Source organism: Octopus bimaculoides, chromosome 8 (genome assembly GCF_046866305.1).
Source record: "Octopus bimaculoides isolate indiv1 chromosome 8, ASM4686630v1, whole genome shotgun sequence".
Classification (NCBI taxonomy): domain Eukaryota; kingdom Metazoa; phylum Mollusca; class Cephalopoda; order Octopoda; family Octopodidae; genus Octopus; species Octopus bimaculoides.
The window spans coordinates 68,041,625-68,058,216 of record NC_142935.1 but is presented as its reverse complement, the minus strand read 5'-3'; the positions used below and the strand labels follow the sequence as shown (position 1 = coordinate 68,058,216).

At 34.1% G+C, this 16,592-nt stretch overlaps 2 protein-coding genes across 5 annotated transcripts in view; both read right to left on the bottom strand.

Moving 5' to 3' along the window:
• The window catches only part of LOC128248585 (atrial natriuretic peptide receptor 3-like), a 423,581-nt gene that overhangs the window by 354,238 nt on the left and 52,751 nt on the right, over window positions 1-16,592 (bottom strand). The window lies entirely within an intron of this gene.
• LOC149134438 (uncharacterized) overlaps window positions 11,111-16,592 on the bottom strand; it is a 36,065-nt gene continuing 30,583 nt past the window's right edge. The window contains exon 2 of the mRNA XM_052970158.2: window positions 11,111-12,251. Within this exon, the coding sequence (XP_052826118.1) occupies window positions 11,905-12,251 (347 nt within the window). The 3' untranslated portion in view covers window positions 11,111-11,904. The remainder of the gene's footprint in view (window positions 12,252-16,592) is intronic.

Here is a 16,592-nt window from a genome sequence, read left to right as displayed (position 1 = left end):
ACGTTTTCGATAAAAATGTTAATCTCTGCTACTGTATACTACGCTTTTTTGTACTTGCATTTTTTTATGTACTTGCATATATTAGTATGCTTGAATGTGTGTGTGCGTGTGTGTTTGTGTGTGAGAGAGAAAGTGTGTGAGAGAGAAAGTGTGTGAGAGAGAAAGTGTGTGAGTGAGTGAGTGAGAGAGTGAGTGAGTGAGTGAGTGAGTGAAAGAGTGAGTGAGTGAGTGAGTGAGTGAGTGAGTGAGAGAGTGAGTGAGTGAGTGAGTGAGTGAGTGAGTGAGTGAGTGTACGTGTCTGTCTATGAGAATCGCAATAGTTTTAACTACTATCAGCTTTGCGTGTATATACAGATATATAATAAATCCAGAATGTATATGACACATACATATATATATATATATATATATATATATATATATATATATATATATATATTCATACATGTATATATATATATATATATATATATATATATATATATATATATTCATATATATATATTCATACATATATATATATATATATATATATATATATATATATATATATATATATATATATATATATATATATATATATATATATATATATATATATATATATATATATATATTCATATATATATATATATTCATATATATATATTCATACATATATATATATATATATATATATATATATATATATATATATATATATATATTTATATATATATATTCATACATATACATACATATGCAAACATACATACAGGTTGGACAAAATATTTGGAAAATAACACGTTTTATTTAAGTATTTTTTTCTATTAAGTATTTTTTTTCTATTTATATGCGTTTATATGCATTATATACACCCTGTACTTCATGATATAGCTCTCTGTTATTTCTTGTTTTGCAGATATTTATATTTAAATAAGTTAAAATGAGTGACCTATATGATTTTCAAGACGGACACGTTGTTGGAGAGCGGATAATTGAAGTTTCAGTTGCTAAAAGTACTACATTGTTTAGTGTTTCGAAGGGGTATGGCGCTAAAATCATGTTTGCTATTACAAAACCAAGGTAAAACCAGCACTGACAAGCATAATTCAGGACGGAATTGAAGGCAAAGCTCACTGAAATGAACCGCAAAATAGTGAAACGTTGCTTAAAAGCCATAGAACGGCAACAAAAATGTCACCAGAACTAAGCCACTACCTTACAAAGCATGTGTCAACTTAAACGGTTCATCGAGAACTCTATAAAGTTGGGAAGGCTACACCTGTCCCCCGTCAACATTGATAAGCGGGAAAACGGTGGCTGGACCGTCAGAAATAGTCAGTGGCCCAACGAAACAATGTCATCTCTGATGAATCATCACTCGATTGAGCGGCCATATCACGGAATAGGGAATTCTCTTTGCGCTTCAGTTGTTTTATATGATAGAGTTAAACCCCAGAGACTGAGTAGTTTGGCTGATCGAGTCCATTGTATGGTACAAACATTGTTCCCTGATGGTAGCGCAATCTTCTAAGGCGAAAATATACCAATTCACACAGTGATTATTTTTCAAAATTTGGTTAGAAGAGCACAGAAATGAAATAAACAAACTGGAACATGTCCGCTTCAGTAACCGTATCTCAGAATATGTTCGATCATTTGTGGTGCATCTTGGAGCAGCAAATTACTAGTACATACATACATACATACATACATACATACATGCCTACCATATATACATACATATATATATATATATATATATATATATATATATATATATATATATATATATATATATATATATATATATATATATATATATATATATATATATATATATATATATATATATGTATATATATGCATATATATATTCACATATATATATATATATATATACATATATATGCACATATATATATACATATTTATACATACATACATACATACATACATACATATTTATACATACATACATACATATATATATATATATATATATATATATATATATATATATATATATATACATATACATAGTTGAAATTTATACAAAAACAAAACGCGAAGACAGGTGTATGAACAACAAGCAGGTGTATTAGTTTGACGCTCGGGAAAATGAAAAGGTCTTTTACATTTCGAGCCTATGCTCTTCAGCAGAAAAGAATAAGAGAAATTAAGCACACAAAGAGAGAATGAAAAATATGAAAAAAGAAAAATATATATACATACACACACGCACGCACACACACACATATTAACATGTATATATACACATGCATATATATATTTATATATAAATACGTACATGCATACACACACACACGCACACATACATACATACATATATATATATATATATATATATATATATATATATATATATATATAAACATTATCAGCCACATATACTTAATGTATACGCGACGTGTATTCGCTGTTAGACTGCATTATGGCGTGGTGGAGAATACTCTTTCAAAAACACAGGGTGTTAGAATACCTTAGAGTCATTGACAAGCGAGATAACTCGCTAGGAAAAATGAACACCGTTGTTTTGCTATTTTTGCGGCTTGTCAACATCACGTACCTGACCAAGATCGGAGAACAGTGCTGCTTTTATTTCATATTTTAATTTATTCTTAAGTATGAAGGCTACTTTATTTCGTTTTATAAATACATGCATATACAGGGATATGAGTGTGCATTTATAGGTGGTAAAAGGAATAATAGAAAATAACATCGTTGATATCTTAATATGTTCAGTCTTACAGTTGTTTCAGTACTTCTTACATAATATATGAGAATCACAAATCTGGGAAACAATTCCACAGTGATTTATAGCCTATATTATATGCAGTAAAATATAATCTTTAATATTATTGGTTATTTGTCGTGCTTACAAAGTACATCAAAACGTTGTATATGTATGTGTGTTTATATTTTTGTGTGTGTATATGTATATATATATATATATATATATATATATATATATATATATATATATATACACACAGATAGAAAGAGAGATAGATAGATAGATAGATATAAACTCACAGAGTACTTATATGCACATAAATTCAGTATATTATTATTACTCGTTTACTTGTTTCAGTCATCTGACTGCGGCCCTGCTGGAGCACTTTAGTCGAGCAAATCGACCCCACGACTTATTGTTTGTAAGCCTAGTACTTATTCTATCGGTCTCTTTTGCCGAACCGCTAAGTTATGGGGACATAAGCACACCAGCATCGGTTGTCAAGCGATGTTGTGGGGACAAACACAGACACACAAACACGCACATATATATATACATATACATATATACGATGGGCTTCTTTCAGTTTCCGTCTACTAAATCCACTCACAAGGCTTTGGTCGGCCAGAGGCTATAGTAGAAGACACTTGCCCAAGGAGCCACGCATGGGACTGAACCCGGAACCATGTGGTTGGTAAGCAAGCTACTTACCACGCAACCACTCCTACGCTTAATACTATTGTTAATATTATTACATTTAAACGTAAATTTTTTTCATAACTATAAATTTATTATTGTTATTGATATTATCATTATCATTATCCTCATCATCATCATCATCATCATCATCATCATTATCATCAGATCACTGTCCATTCTCAACTTTCGATTTTATCTTGTGTAAAAATCAAAATTCGTGGAACATTCCCATATACATTGTGTGGAGGCACGCGCATACACAGGCATGCGCGCGCGTAGATATTAGCTGCATTATTCTCCACATAAACATTTTTCTACATCCACGAAAGACATTTGTGTGTCTAGGTATTTCTAGTGTGTCTTTCTTTCTATTTTTTTATCTACCTACCTATATTTTTCTCTCTAACTCTCTCTCTCTCTCTCTCTCTCTCTCTCTCTCTCTCTCTCTCTCTCTCTCTCCCTCTCATTTTCTCTCTCTCCCCCTCTCATTTTCTCTCTCTCTCTCTCTCTCTCTCTCTCTCTCTCTCTCTCTCTCTAGATACATATATAGAGCTGGCAGAATCGTTTGCGCACCGAGCAAAATGCTTAGCGGTATTTCGTCTGACGTTACGTTCTGAGCTCAAATTCCATAGAGGTCGACTTTGCCTTTCATCCTTCAGGGGTCGATAAATTAAGTACGATTTACGCACAGGGGTTGATGTTATCGACTTAATCCCTTTGTCTGACCTTGTTTGTCTCTTTGTTGGCAATAAAGAAATAAATAATTATATATTTAGATAAATAAACATATATATATATATATATATATATATATATATATATATATATATATATATATATGGAGCATGAATAAGATAGGTATACATATGTATGTGTAGCATTCTCTCACACAAACGCAGCTTCTCGTCTTGGGTTCGCCACTTCTTTGTTATCTCCCCTTTTCTTAGCTCTTCTGTGTGATCCTTCTGTCTTCGTCTGTTGTTTTTTCGTAAATTCTCCCATATATATATATATATATATATATATATATATATATATCCATGTACATGCATACGCACACATACATATGCATATATACACGCATATATATGTGTATATGAAAATATATAAGTATATTTAATTATAAATATAAATATATATGTATATGTGTATATATATATGTATATATATATATATATATATATATATATATATATGTATATATATATATATATATATATATATATATACATATATATATATATACATACATATACATATGCATGCATGACTATATATATATATATGTATATATATACATATATATATCTACATATGTATATATATATGTATGCATTGAAGACATGAAAAAGAAGCCAAAGACAATCGAAAGCGAAACTTTATGCTGTGGTTGTTGTTGTTGTTGTTGTTGTTGTTGTTGTTGTTGTTGTTGCTACTGCTGCTGCTGCTGCAGCAAGAACACACATATGCTAAATATTTGACGTCTGCACTTTAAAAAAATACATAGGAAACAAAATTATTGATGTAGAAAGAAAATTTATAAACGTGTGATGACTTGCATAATGAAATATAATGTCAATAGTTATCAGTTGTATTTTGCTATTCAATAAACATATTTTGAGAAGTGGGACTTTTTGAGTGAGATTAAAATTATCTTATGCTAGAACGATGGAGAACAATTACACCTCTATTTCCTGGAACTCCACGTCAAAGAAACAAAAATATTGGATTCATTCCTAATTGTTCTTATACATGAGATATGTTCAAGTCTTAGAATACGATATAGCTCGTCTGATATTCTGTCTAAGGCGGCGAACTGGTAGAATCGTTAGTACGCCGGGCGAAATGCTTAGCGATATTTCGTCTGTCTTTACGTTCTGAGTTTAGATTCTGCCGAGGTTGACTTTGACTTTTATCCTTTCGGGGTCGATAAATTAAGTACCAGTTGCGTACTGGGCTCAATCTAATCGACTTGCCCTCTTTCCAAAAATTTCAGACCTTGTTCCTAAAGTAGAAAAGAATATTCTAAGTTTAATACAAAGACAGCAATTTTGAGAAGAAAGCAAAGTTGATTACATCGGCCTTAGTGCTCAACTGGAACTTATTTTATCGACTCCTGAAGGAGGAAAAACAAAGTCGACTTCGGCAGTATTTTAATTTGGAACGTAAAGAGCCGGAAGAAATGCTGCTGGCATTTTGTCCGGCATGAAAACGATTCCGCCAGAAAATCACCGTCATCTTGTCCAATATTTTGTCTGCTATCTACTACAGGCACAAGGTCTGAAATTTTGGGGGAATGAGGTTGATCGACTGCCTCGACTCCCAGTGCTCAACTGGTATTTATTTTATTGACCCCTAAAAAATAAAAGACAAAGTCGACTTGGGTACCATTCTAACTCAGAACGTAAAGAGCCGAAATAGATGCTCCAAGCATTTCGTCTACGCGGTAACGATGCGCTCAATTCGCCGCATTCATCTTGTCTGATGTTAATGGTTTGGCTGAATCACTTGAAATCGTTTACTTAAGCTGTTTTCTTTCCGAACCAACGAGAGAGGGGGGAGAGAACGAGAGAGAGGAGGAGAGAGCGAGAGAGAGATGGGGAGAAAGCGAGAGAGATGGGGAGAAAGCGAGAGAGATGGGGAGAAAGCGAGAGAGGTGGGGAGAAAGCGAGAGAGATCATCTATATCAGTGCATATGTTTTTCCATTTACATGTTTCAGTCTTTTGACTGTGGCCAATCTGGCGCACCGCCTTGAAGAGCTCAATCGAACAAATCGACCTCAGTACATTTTTCTGTTCAAGTTTAGTACTTATTCCATTGCTCTCGGGGACTATAGCTAAACGAGACACTGGTTATCATTGGGGACAAACATACCGCAAACGCAATGACATTTACCCAAGGTGCCGTACAGTGGAACTAAACTCAAGATCCTATGGATGGGAAGCAAGCTTCTGAGCCACACAGCCACATCAGAGCCAACTTTTTCACCGATCGCCTCTTTTCCATAACTAACAAGTTAACAACATCCCTTGATTCAACACCCTCTTCATTCAAAACCCAATCTACATACGTATTGTATCAGGCAGGGTAATTTGGTTCCATGTACCAGTTTGACTTGGTTTTCTTACCATAGTGTCATCCTTTACATAAGTGACTATTTGAGATATCGCAGCTTGACTTTAGATACTCACCTAAACTCTAGCACGTACCTTCAGTCAAACTTGGTTGTGTATTGTTTATGCATTATATATATATATATATATATATATATATATAATTCCTATATATAATCTCACTTAGAAAAGCATTGATCTACGAGGTTACATGACTTGTTAGCCTGTTGGAAATAGCAACCGAAACTCTCTCAAAATCATACCTGACAATCATAGGAAAGGAAGGACGCAATGAATGATGTAGTCCTAAATATGATGAGACGCTTTTGATCAGAGATAGGCTTAATCAGAACGTTCTGAAGCTATAGCAATAACAGCAAATGTAACAACAACAATGAGAATTGTGACCACAAAACTAGTTGTCCAGCAAATAGATTAGCATCTTTTGATATATCAGTTTCAAATTTTGGCACAAGGCCAACAATTTCGGGGTGTGGTTCAGTCGATTACATTGAGCTCAGAGCTCAACTGGTACTTATTTTATCCATCCCGAAAGGATTAAGGGCAAAGTCGACCTCGGCAGAACTTGAACTCAGGGCGTAAAGACGGACGCAATGCCGCTAAGCATTTAGCCTGGCACGTTAACAATTCTGCCAGCTCGCTGCCTTATCTTTTGAAATATCAAGGTCAATTTAAACACCATGAAACTTTTTGTGCTGCTCTGGAAATATTCAGAGAAATTTGCAGTAAATATTTTCAGGTGAAAAAAACGTTGTGTGGTGTCACGTACGTCACAGTTTTTTTATCCTCTTCGAAAATTTCAGTATACTATCCAGGTAATTTTTATTTCATATTTGCTTCGATAGTCGAACTTTACTGTGCAAAAGAAGTCATTAAAATTCTTGTAAATATTCAAGACAGGTTAGGTACTTCGTAACATACGTCTCTAATTGCCACGTACGTCACCCGAAGTTGGCCCAGTGCAGATATTTTAGACGTAGACTAGTGAACAACAATAAAACAACATCAACAAACGAACAACGGAATCTCTACGTGGTAGCTTGGCATGCTAAAAATAGTCCCCAATTGACGCTCTATCATCTCAAAAATAGGCAAGAACTCTGAATAATGTAGTTGTAGCCACAAGATGCTTTCAAGAAGAGCTGGATCGGTTATTGTTTGAAAGTCTTTGATCGTACGTCTACGTTTACTAACCCAAACTGAGTATATTTATGATCAAACTAAACAATAACAGCATCAGTATACCGTATATGAGATACAGATTGCTGCATTAGTGAGTTCTTATAGATACGCAGTACTGTCTTAAGACATGGGTGCACTGGGGAGTTCCCGCGGTCCTCGCGGGTCTAGAAACCTAATTCTGATTTATGTATGCAATGGCTTACTGTCAATATTAACGCTGCAAAGATGAGACTGTACATATGGTGACTGCCACTTAAGAGGGTCACATCTACGTCACTCTAGAACTCTACCACAAGACTCTAGAACACTTATACAATATTGCATAACGCTACCACAGCATCTAAGTAGTATACTACTAGAATATTCAAGAACGCCAGCTTTCTTACACAGTGCAAAGTTATCTACAGCACATCTCCAAACGTATTACAGCAAACATCCTAAAATACTACTAACATACACCACAAACTACTACAACTCTTCCTCAAAAAAACCTTGCTACAAAACTTCTTAACATTAGTACAACATTCCTGAACACTACTACAACAACCCCAAAACATTACTACACCACCCTAGAACACTGTTATAATGCCCTAAAACACTACCGCAACGTCCCATACTACTGCAGCATCTTTCAACACTATAACAACATCAGTAAACGAACGAGGAAACTTTTACGTGATCAACCTGCTATATATAGCAACCAAATCTCTCGCAAATCACACACTACCATCTGATAAAACAGAAACCGTATCATAATGAAGTCATAGATACAGATGGGATGATCATGACTGGAGTGTCTATAATGATAGATCTGCTTGAAGAGAACTCTCCTGATGCGAGCTCTAAGCAACAATATCTACCACTACTACAACATAATCCCACATATCCTGTCCAGTCAGGCACATTTGCAAAACATCAGATTACTAGAAAAAAACATCCTAGAAAATATATTATAAAAAATTGATAAAAGGAGAAGAGTAGTTTTCTTACTCAGCGAAAAAGGAAATAATAGAAAAAAAATTGTGATAAAACCAAAGAAATTCAACACGAATAAGGAATAAGGAATCTTTGCAGTTAAAAAAATACCCAAACAATTTGTTCTGAACAAAGACATGCCTGATGAGATTATTTGAAATTTGTGAGTGATTTCTCAACCAGAAATCGTCTATTTGAAACAATTACCAAGTTAAGTCTTCCGGGACACCAATAATGAACATAAATATTGGAAGACACACTAGAAGCAGGAATTGGAACTGCAAGGCAAATTGTAGGAATTAAACGTACATTTTTATTGATTCCTCTCATATTTTATTTTATAATTTTGCTTTATTGTTTGTAATACAATATAGAATATAAGGACGAATAATAGATTTTAAAAAAAGAATAGCACAAGAATAATACAACACATCTACAAGCATGGACCACAATAACTTGCGGGAAAGTAACCAGGAAAAGCAAAAAGTTAAACAACTAAGAAAGATGGGTTTTGCAACTCTTCAAGTCATCAATTTTTGCTATAAAGCACTTAAGCATTATTCATGAATATATGATATCAGAATATAAAGAATTAACTAATCAGACTAGAGTCTACACTTGTATTGGCTATTATATTACTTTTTCGAGTCCTAGGACTCGTTGGGTGGATTACCAGATCTCCTTGGCGTATAAGCGCCCAAGATCACAACATTTCCCTGAACGAGACACCAGTCCATGGAAGGTTTATTCGTTTACAGCTGAGGTGACTGAAACAACATGAACTGAAGAGTTTTCCTCAAGAACATCACGCAGCGCCAGGGCCATGAATCGAAAATAGGATCTTGCGATCTTGTCTATTACGCCTAACTAAAAGGCCATGCACCTTCATCTACTGGTTATTAGAAGGAAGATAAACATGGATGTAAGAGTCGCTGAAGATGTCACAGGTGTGTGATGAAAGATTTCCAGGCAGTGGACATAAGATAGAATAAGGACAATAATAAACGAGTGAAGAACGAATATCTAGTACGGGTGTTTATTTGGCAAGAAAAGAAATAACCTTCCCAAAATATAAGAAAACCAAAAATGCCAGAACTAATCCACCCCCCATGGAGTACTGCTTTTTACTTTAAAATTTCACAATCATTATTGCGTAAGATAAAAACATTAAGTTGGAATAAAGATTTAAGGAAATATTATTTGGTCAAAATAGTCAAGTTGAATCAGAATTGAAAATTTGATTTGGTAATGTTCGCGAAAAGAATATCTTAATTGCTGATAAGTCAAAAAGCAGAATATTTTGAAAAGAAATAGGCGCAGAAAACTTCATACAAACTGACGAAAGAAGAATAAAAATACTGTGTATGAATGCGTTCGTGGTGAGGCTATGCACCCTTTGCTTTTATCAACTGAAAGGTGGATGAAGGAAGAATGGCCCAAAATTATGGATAAGTAGCTGAAATGAAGTACCTTGCTCAAGAATACAACGCATCAACCTGTTCGGGGAATCGAAGTGACAACCTTATGACCGTGAACCCAGCATCTAACATGCATATATGTATGCATATGTACAGATATATATATATATATATATATATATATATATATATATATATATATATATATATATATATATATATATCAGTATGTATGCTTGTATATATGAATATGTGTATATCATGTCATAATTCTCTTAATGCATGGCATATTCTTATTGTTATATTTTGTTCACTTCTTTTGTTATGAATTTGACTGCTTTTTTATCATGTTTACTCTCATGATACATGCATACATATTCACACATATACATTCATGTAAACATATACATATAAAGAGAGAGAGAGAGATACATACATGTGTGCGTGTGTGTATGTGTGAGTGGATACTTATAGTTAATGTTTGTGCAACGGTTTAATTTCTTTAAACATATTCTCTGTCCTACAACATTTCAAGGACTCTATACTTGGTGGCTTAAAACAAATCTCTATGTAAATATGTATGTATGTATGTATGTATGTATGTATATATATATATATATATATATATATATATATATATATATATATATATATATATATATATATATATATATATATATATATATATATATATATATATATATATATATAGGGAGAAGCTGAGATAAGAACAAACGAAATAGACAAAGGTTTATTGTAAACTGGACTTTTCTCAAAATCAACATAAGAACAGATTAAAGCTGTTGAACTGGAATTCCAGCACGTATTTGATGATGACTTTTTAATACAGTGATATTATCAAGGTCGGGTCGACTCATTTGATACATGCATATATATATATATATATATATATATATATATATATATATATATATATATATATATTATACAGGGTGGGGAAGCAAAATTTACAATATTTTGAGGCACGGATTGAAAGACAGTGTATGACCAATTAGTTTATTGAAAGTCATGAGAATTTATTTCTCACAAGAAAATTTACATAATAGAAAATATTTTTATTCTATGTGTCCTCCTTCTTTCTCAATAACTGCCTTCACACGCTTCCTGAAACTTGCACAAGTGTTCCTCAAATATTCGGGAGACAACTTCTCCCATTCTTCTTTAATAGTATTTTTAAGAGAGTCGACATTGCTGTGTGATGTTCTATTGGTAGCTTGTTCTAAAACGCCCCAGAGGGTTTAGATCTGGACTAGAAGGCGGCCATAAACATGACTCCAAAAAATTGCTAAAGTTGGATTTGCTGAAATCTTGTATTTTTCTAGCTGTGTGGGCTGGAGCACCATCCTGTGTCCATACATAATTACCATCTGGGTAGTTTGCTTTAAGCCATGGTAATACCTGGTATCTCAGAATCTTGTAGTAAGTATTAACATTGATCTTTTCTTCAGCTTTGTGGAATTTTATAGGCATTTTCTTTCCATCGGAAGCCACAACACCAAAAGCCATAACTTGAGCAGGATGTTTTGTTTTGAATGTCACCTTAACCGCAGCTGTTGATTTTGCGATAAATCTGTCATTTCTGCAGTTCAGAACAGCATCGACAGTGAAGATCTTTTCATCTGAAACGATCGTTACAATGGAGGACTTTTTCTCGAACCATGTAATAATTTTCTTGCACCTTTCCAATCTCTTTTCCTTCATAACTGTTGTCAACGAGTGTTTTGGTGTTCTTGTTTAAGATTCTAACCTCAAATCATATTTTACTGCATTTCTAAAGGTCTTGTTGTCTACTTCAAGTTTAATTGCCATCTTTCTCATGGATTTGGTTGGATCCTTTAGGATTTTGGATTTGAGAGCTTTAATAAAAGCTTTGGCACGTTTTTTTTTGTTGTTGTTGATTCCTCCACTTCCAGACTTCCTCGTAATAGTTTTGATCATAGCCATTCTATTCTTTACATTATAAACAGTCTTTATGGACACTCCAACTATTCTTGAAATCTCCTTTGGTGTGACGAGTGCATTCAGCAAATCACACACTCTTTGATATTTGCTTTCCTGATTACTCACGTGGGCAAAAGTTTCTGAAAAGGTAAGGATAATAGTGTCAGATATGATCCTGACATCAATATATGCTAGGTTTCAAAACAATTGACTTAGTGCCTGCTGAGAAAAAAACAACTTAAAGTTCATTGTAAATTTTGCTTCCCCACCCTGTATATATATATATATATATATATATATATATATATATATATATATATATATATATATATATATATATATATATATATATATATATATATATATATATATATATATATATATATATATATATATATATATATATATATATATATATATATATATATATATATTTGAAAAACCTACATGACTAGGTGAAAAGCGCTTCATTTAATATGTGACATTAATAAAATTCTGTAAATGTACAAACATCCAGGTTTCTGAGTACCTTAATTAATTCTCTCTCTCTCTCTCTCTCTCTCTCTCTCTCTCTCTCTATATATATATATATATATATATATATATATATATATATATATATATATATATATATATATATATATATATATATATATATATATATATATATATATATATATAAAGTAAAGTTGTGGAATACCGTACGAGTGGAAATATATATGAAAGAAGGTTTGAAAATGCACTTATTTTAAAGATATTTATTTACTTAACCGGTTTCACTTTTTTAGAAAAAGATTATCAAAAGTCTTTGAGAATAATAAAAAATGTTAAAAAACAGTTTGAATATTAAAATGCATATATACATTCTTTGATGATAATAAGAGGAATATATTTAAAGTATAAAGCTTTGTATGAACTTTATAGTGTTACATACTGATTATCACACATTCTCTGATAATAAGATGAAAATGTTTAAAATAGTGTAAGTATGAAAATACATATATGGAAAAATACATATACATATTCTTTGATAATCGCAAAAATGAGGAGGAACTGACCTGGCTTTTTTCTCTCTTGTGTGTATTGAGGGAATGTTTTGCTGTCTTAAGAGACATATATGTATTTTCATACTTACACTGTTTTAAACATTTTCATCTTATTATCAGAGAATGTGTGATAATCAGTATGTAACACTACAAAGTTCATACAAAGCTTTATACTTTAAATATATTCCTCTTATTATCATCAAAGAATGTATATATGCATTTTAATATTCAAACTGTTTTTTAACATTTTTTATTATTCTCAAAGATTTTGATAATCTTTTTCTAAAAAAGTGAAACCGGTTAAGTAAATAAATATCTTTAAAATAAGTGCATTTTCAAACCTTCTTTCATATATATGTGTGTGTGTGTGTATGTGTGTGGGGGGGGGGGGTGGAGGCGCAATAGCCCAGTGGTTAGGGCAGTGGACTCGCAGTCATAGGATCGCGGTTTCGATTCCCAGACCGGGCGCTGTGAGTGTTTATTGAGCGAAAACATTCAAAGCTCCACGAGGCTCCGGCAGGGGATTGTGGCGAACCCTGCTGTACTCTTTCACCACAACTTTCTCTCACTCTTACTTCCTGTTTCTGTTGTGCCTGTAATTCAAAGGGTCAGCCTTGTCACACTGTGTCACGCTGAATATCCCCGAGAACTACGTTAAGGGTACACGTGTCTGTGGAGTGCTCAGCCACTTGCACGTTAATTTCACGAGCAGGCTGTTCTGTTGATCAGATCAAATGGAACCCTCGACGTCGTAAGCGACGGAGTGCCAATAACAACAACAACATATATATATATATATATTAGGCCGCGAACCGGCAGAATCTTTAGCGCTACGAGAAAAATGCTTAGCAACATTTCGTCCGTCTTCACGTTCTGAGTTCAAATTCTGCCAAGGTTAATTTTGCCTTTCATCCTTTCGGGTCGATAAAATAAGTACCAGTAGAGCACTGGAATTGATGTAATCTATTCATCCCTTACTTCGAACTTGCTGGCCGTGTGCTAAAATTTGAAACCAATAATGTACATGCTTTGGCAGTAGATATACTAAAACTAGAGCGACATACTTGTGTTTGCTTTCATTAAGTCCATGATAGTCAGGTTTACGTTATTTATTACTGTTGTTTTTTGATAGTCGACTTTTTATCTTTGGGGGCTATTTTTGTTGATCACTTGGAAAACATTTTATTGTTTGTCATTCTTGAATTATTTCCAGTTTGAGATTGTTATAGTCATGATTAAAAAATTTTCTTTGGAATTTCCTATTCGTAAATCTTCTACATATTCCCTTTTTATTCATGTTTATATAGTTCTAATTCGATTTTTGTTGGCCTGTATTATGCAGCTGTACTGCGGTTTGGATTTGTCATATGTTTTCTGTTATTTCTTTAAATAATTTACACCTCTTAACTTTATTCTCCTGGTTTATGTTCTCTCTCTCTCTCTCTCTCTCTCTCTCTCTCTCTCTCTCTCTCTCTCTCGCTCTCTCTCTCTCTCACACACACACACACACACACACACACATACACACACTCGCACACACTCTCTCTCTCTCTCTTACACACACACACACACAGACACACACTCTCCCTCTCACACACACTATCTCTCACACACATACACACACTCTCTCTCACACACACACTCTCTCACACACTCTCTCTCTCACACTCTCTCTCTCTCACACACACACACTCTCACACACACACACTCTCACACACACACACACTCTCACACACACATACACTCTCTCTCTCTCTCTCTCTCTCTTTCACACACATACACACACTCTCTCTCTCACACACACACACACACACACACACATACATGCACTCTCTCTCACATACGTGCCGCATAATAATAGTAATTATTATTATTATCAGTATTATCATCATCACCATCATCATCATCATTATTATTATTATTATTATTATTATTATTATTATTATTATTATTATTATTGAGTGAGAGAGCAGCACATGGTACAAATATACGAAAACCCAATATGCCCATCATGACTACTCATCCGATAAGGGTAAACCAGGCGCATGCATCACAACCAGATGTCCACAACATGGTAACCTCATATCAAGATAAACAGTGCATGACCTTGCAGATGGGTCCCAGCAAGAGTTTTCTTCACGTCGAGAAGCCCATCCCGCTCAAAAGGTCCTTCAATAAAGATTGTTTAAGGATTATAAACGAAATACCCATGGCTATACATGGCTATAGTTCTCCCCCACTACCACTGCTCATAGACAGAGATGCACATATCGCCAACCACTAAGAGACATCCTCAGCTGGTTAAAGTCAAGCAACTGACAAGCAAATTTGTGGTATTGAGCAGGATATTTGTGGCAGCCTACCTTTTATACCAAGACAAAATATGTAGATGATAACACTTCCAATCAGTTAAGATCAGAAGCCATGAGAGCCACTACCTGGCACTGCATCAGGGCAATTATTATTATTGTTGTTGCTGTTGTTGTTGTTATTATTATTAAGGCAGTGAGCTGGCAGAATTGTTAGCACGCTGGACGAAATGCTTAGCGGTATTTCGCCCGTCTCTACGTTCTGAGTTCAAATTCCGCCCAGGTCGACTTTGACTTTTATCCTTTCGGGCTGAACACTGGGGTCGATGTAATCGACTCATCCCCTCCCCCAAAATGTGACAAAATTTGAAACCATTATTATTGTCATCATCATCATCATTATCATCATCATTACTGTTGTTGCAGTTGTTTGCCGTGCATTGTTGTGCTTCACATTTTCATTTCTTTCAAGCGCTTTGTTCTCTATGAAGCATAGGCCATCGACAACTTTTAACCGGTGTTGTCGACGCCCGGCTGTCTTTTCTGCATCTCTCCAGTTGGATTCCTGCCTTTCCATCTCTGCCTCAATATTTCGCCTTATATGTTTCCCCGAGACAAGGTCTCCCTCTCCTAGGTCTTGTTTGTTTTGAATTGTCATCAATGCTTCCATAACTTCGCTTTCTTTCTCTCTCTTGATTGAGATGTTGGCCCGACGCAAACCTATTTTTACCACTAGGAGGCTGACCAATTGACAGGCTGACTCTGTGTGAGGACAGATCAGCAATTCATCTACATATTCCCGCTACAACTTCAAAATTATAACTGGCAGGTGGTGGAATTTTTACGGATATAAATAGTGGTCTAATCGTACTCTGCTTGAGATGTACATATACATGTGTGCATGTGTAACGGAGGGTATTTGTTACGATTGTATAGAATTTAACGAATAGAAGAAAAGTACTTATTACCTTTTGAGAAATTGGTATTTAGGCAGGTCCGATGGCATGTTACTACGAATCAATCTTATCAAAATCACTCACGCTCTCTTACTCCTTCTCTTTCTCTCTCTCTCTCTCTCTCTCTCTCTCTCTCTCTCTCTCTCTCTCTCTCTCTCTCTCTACACACA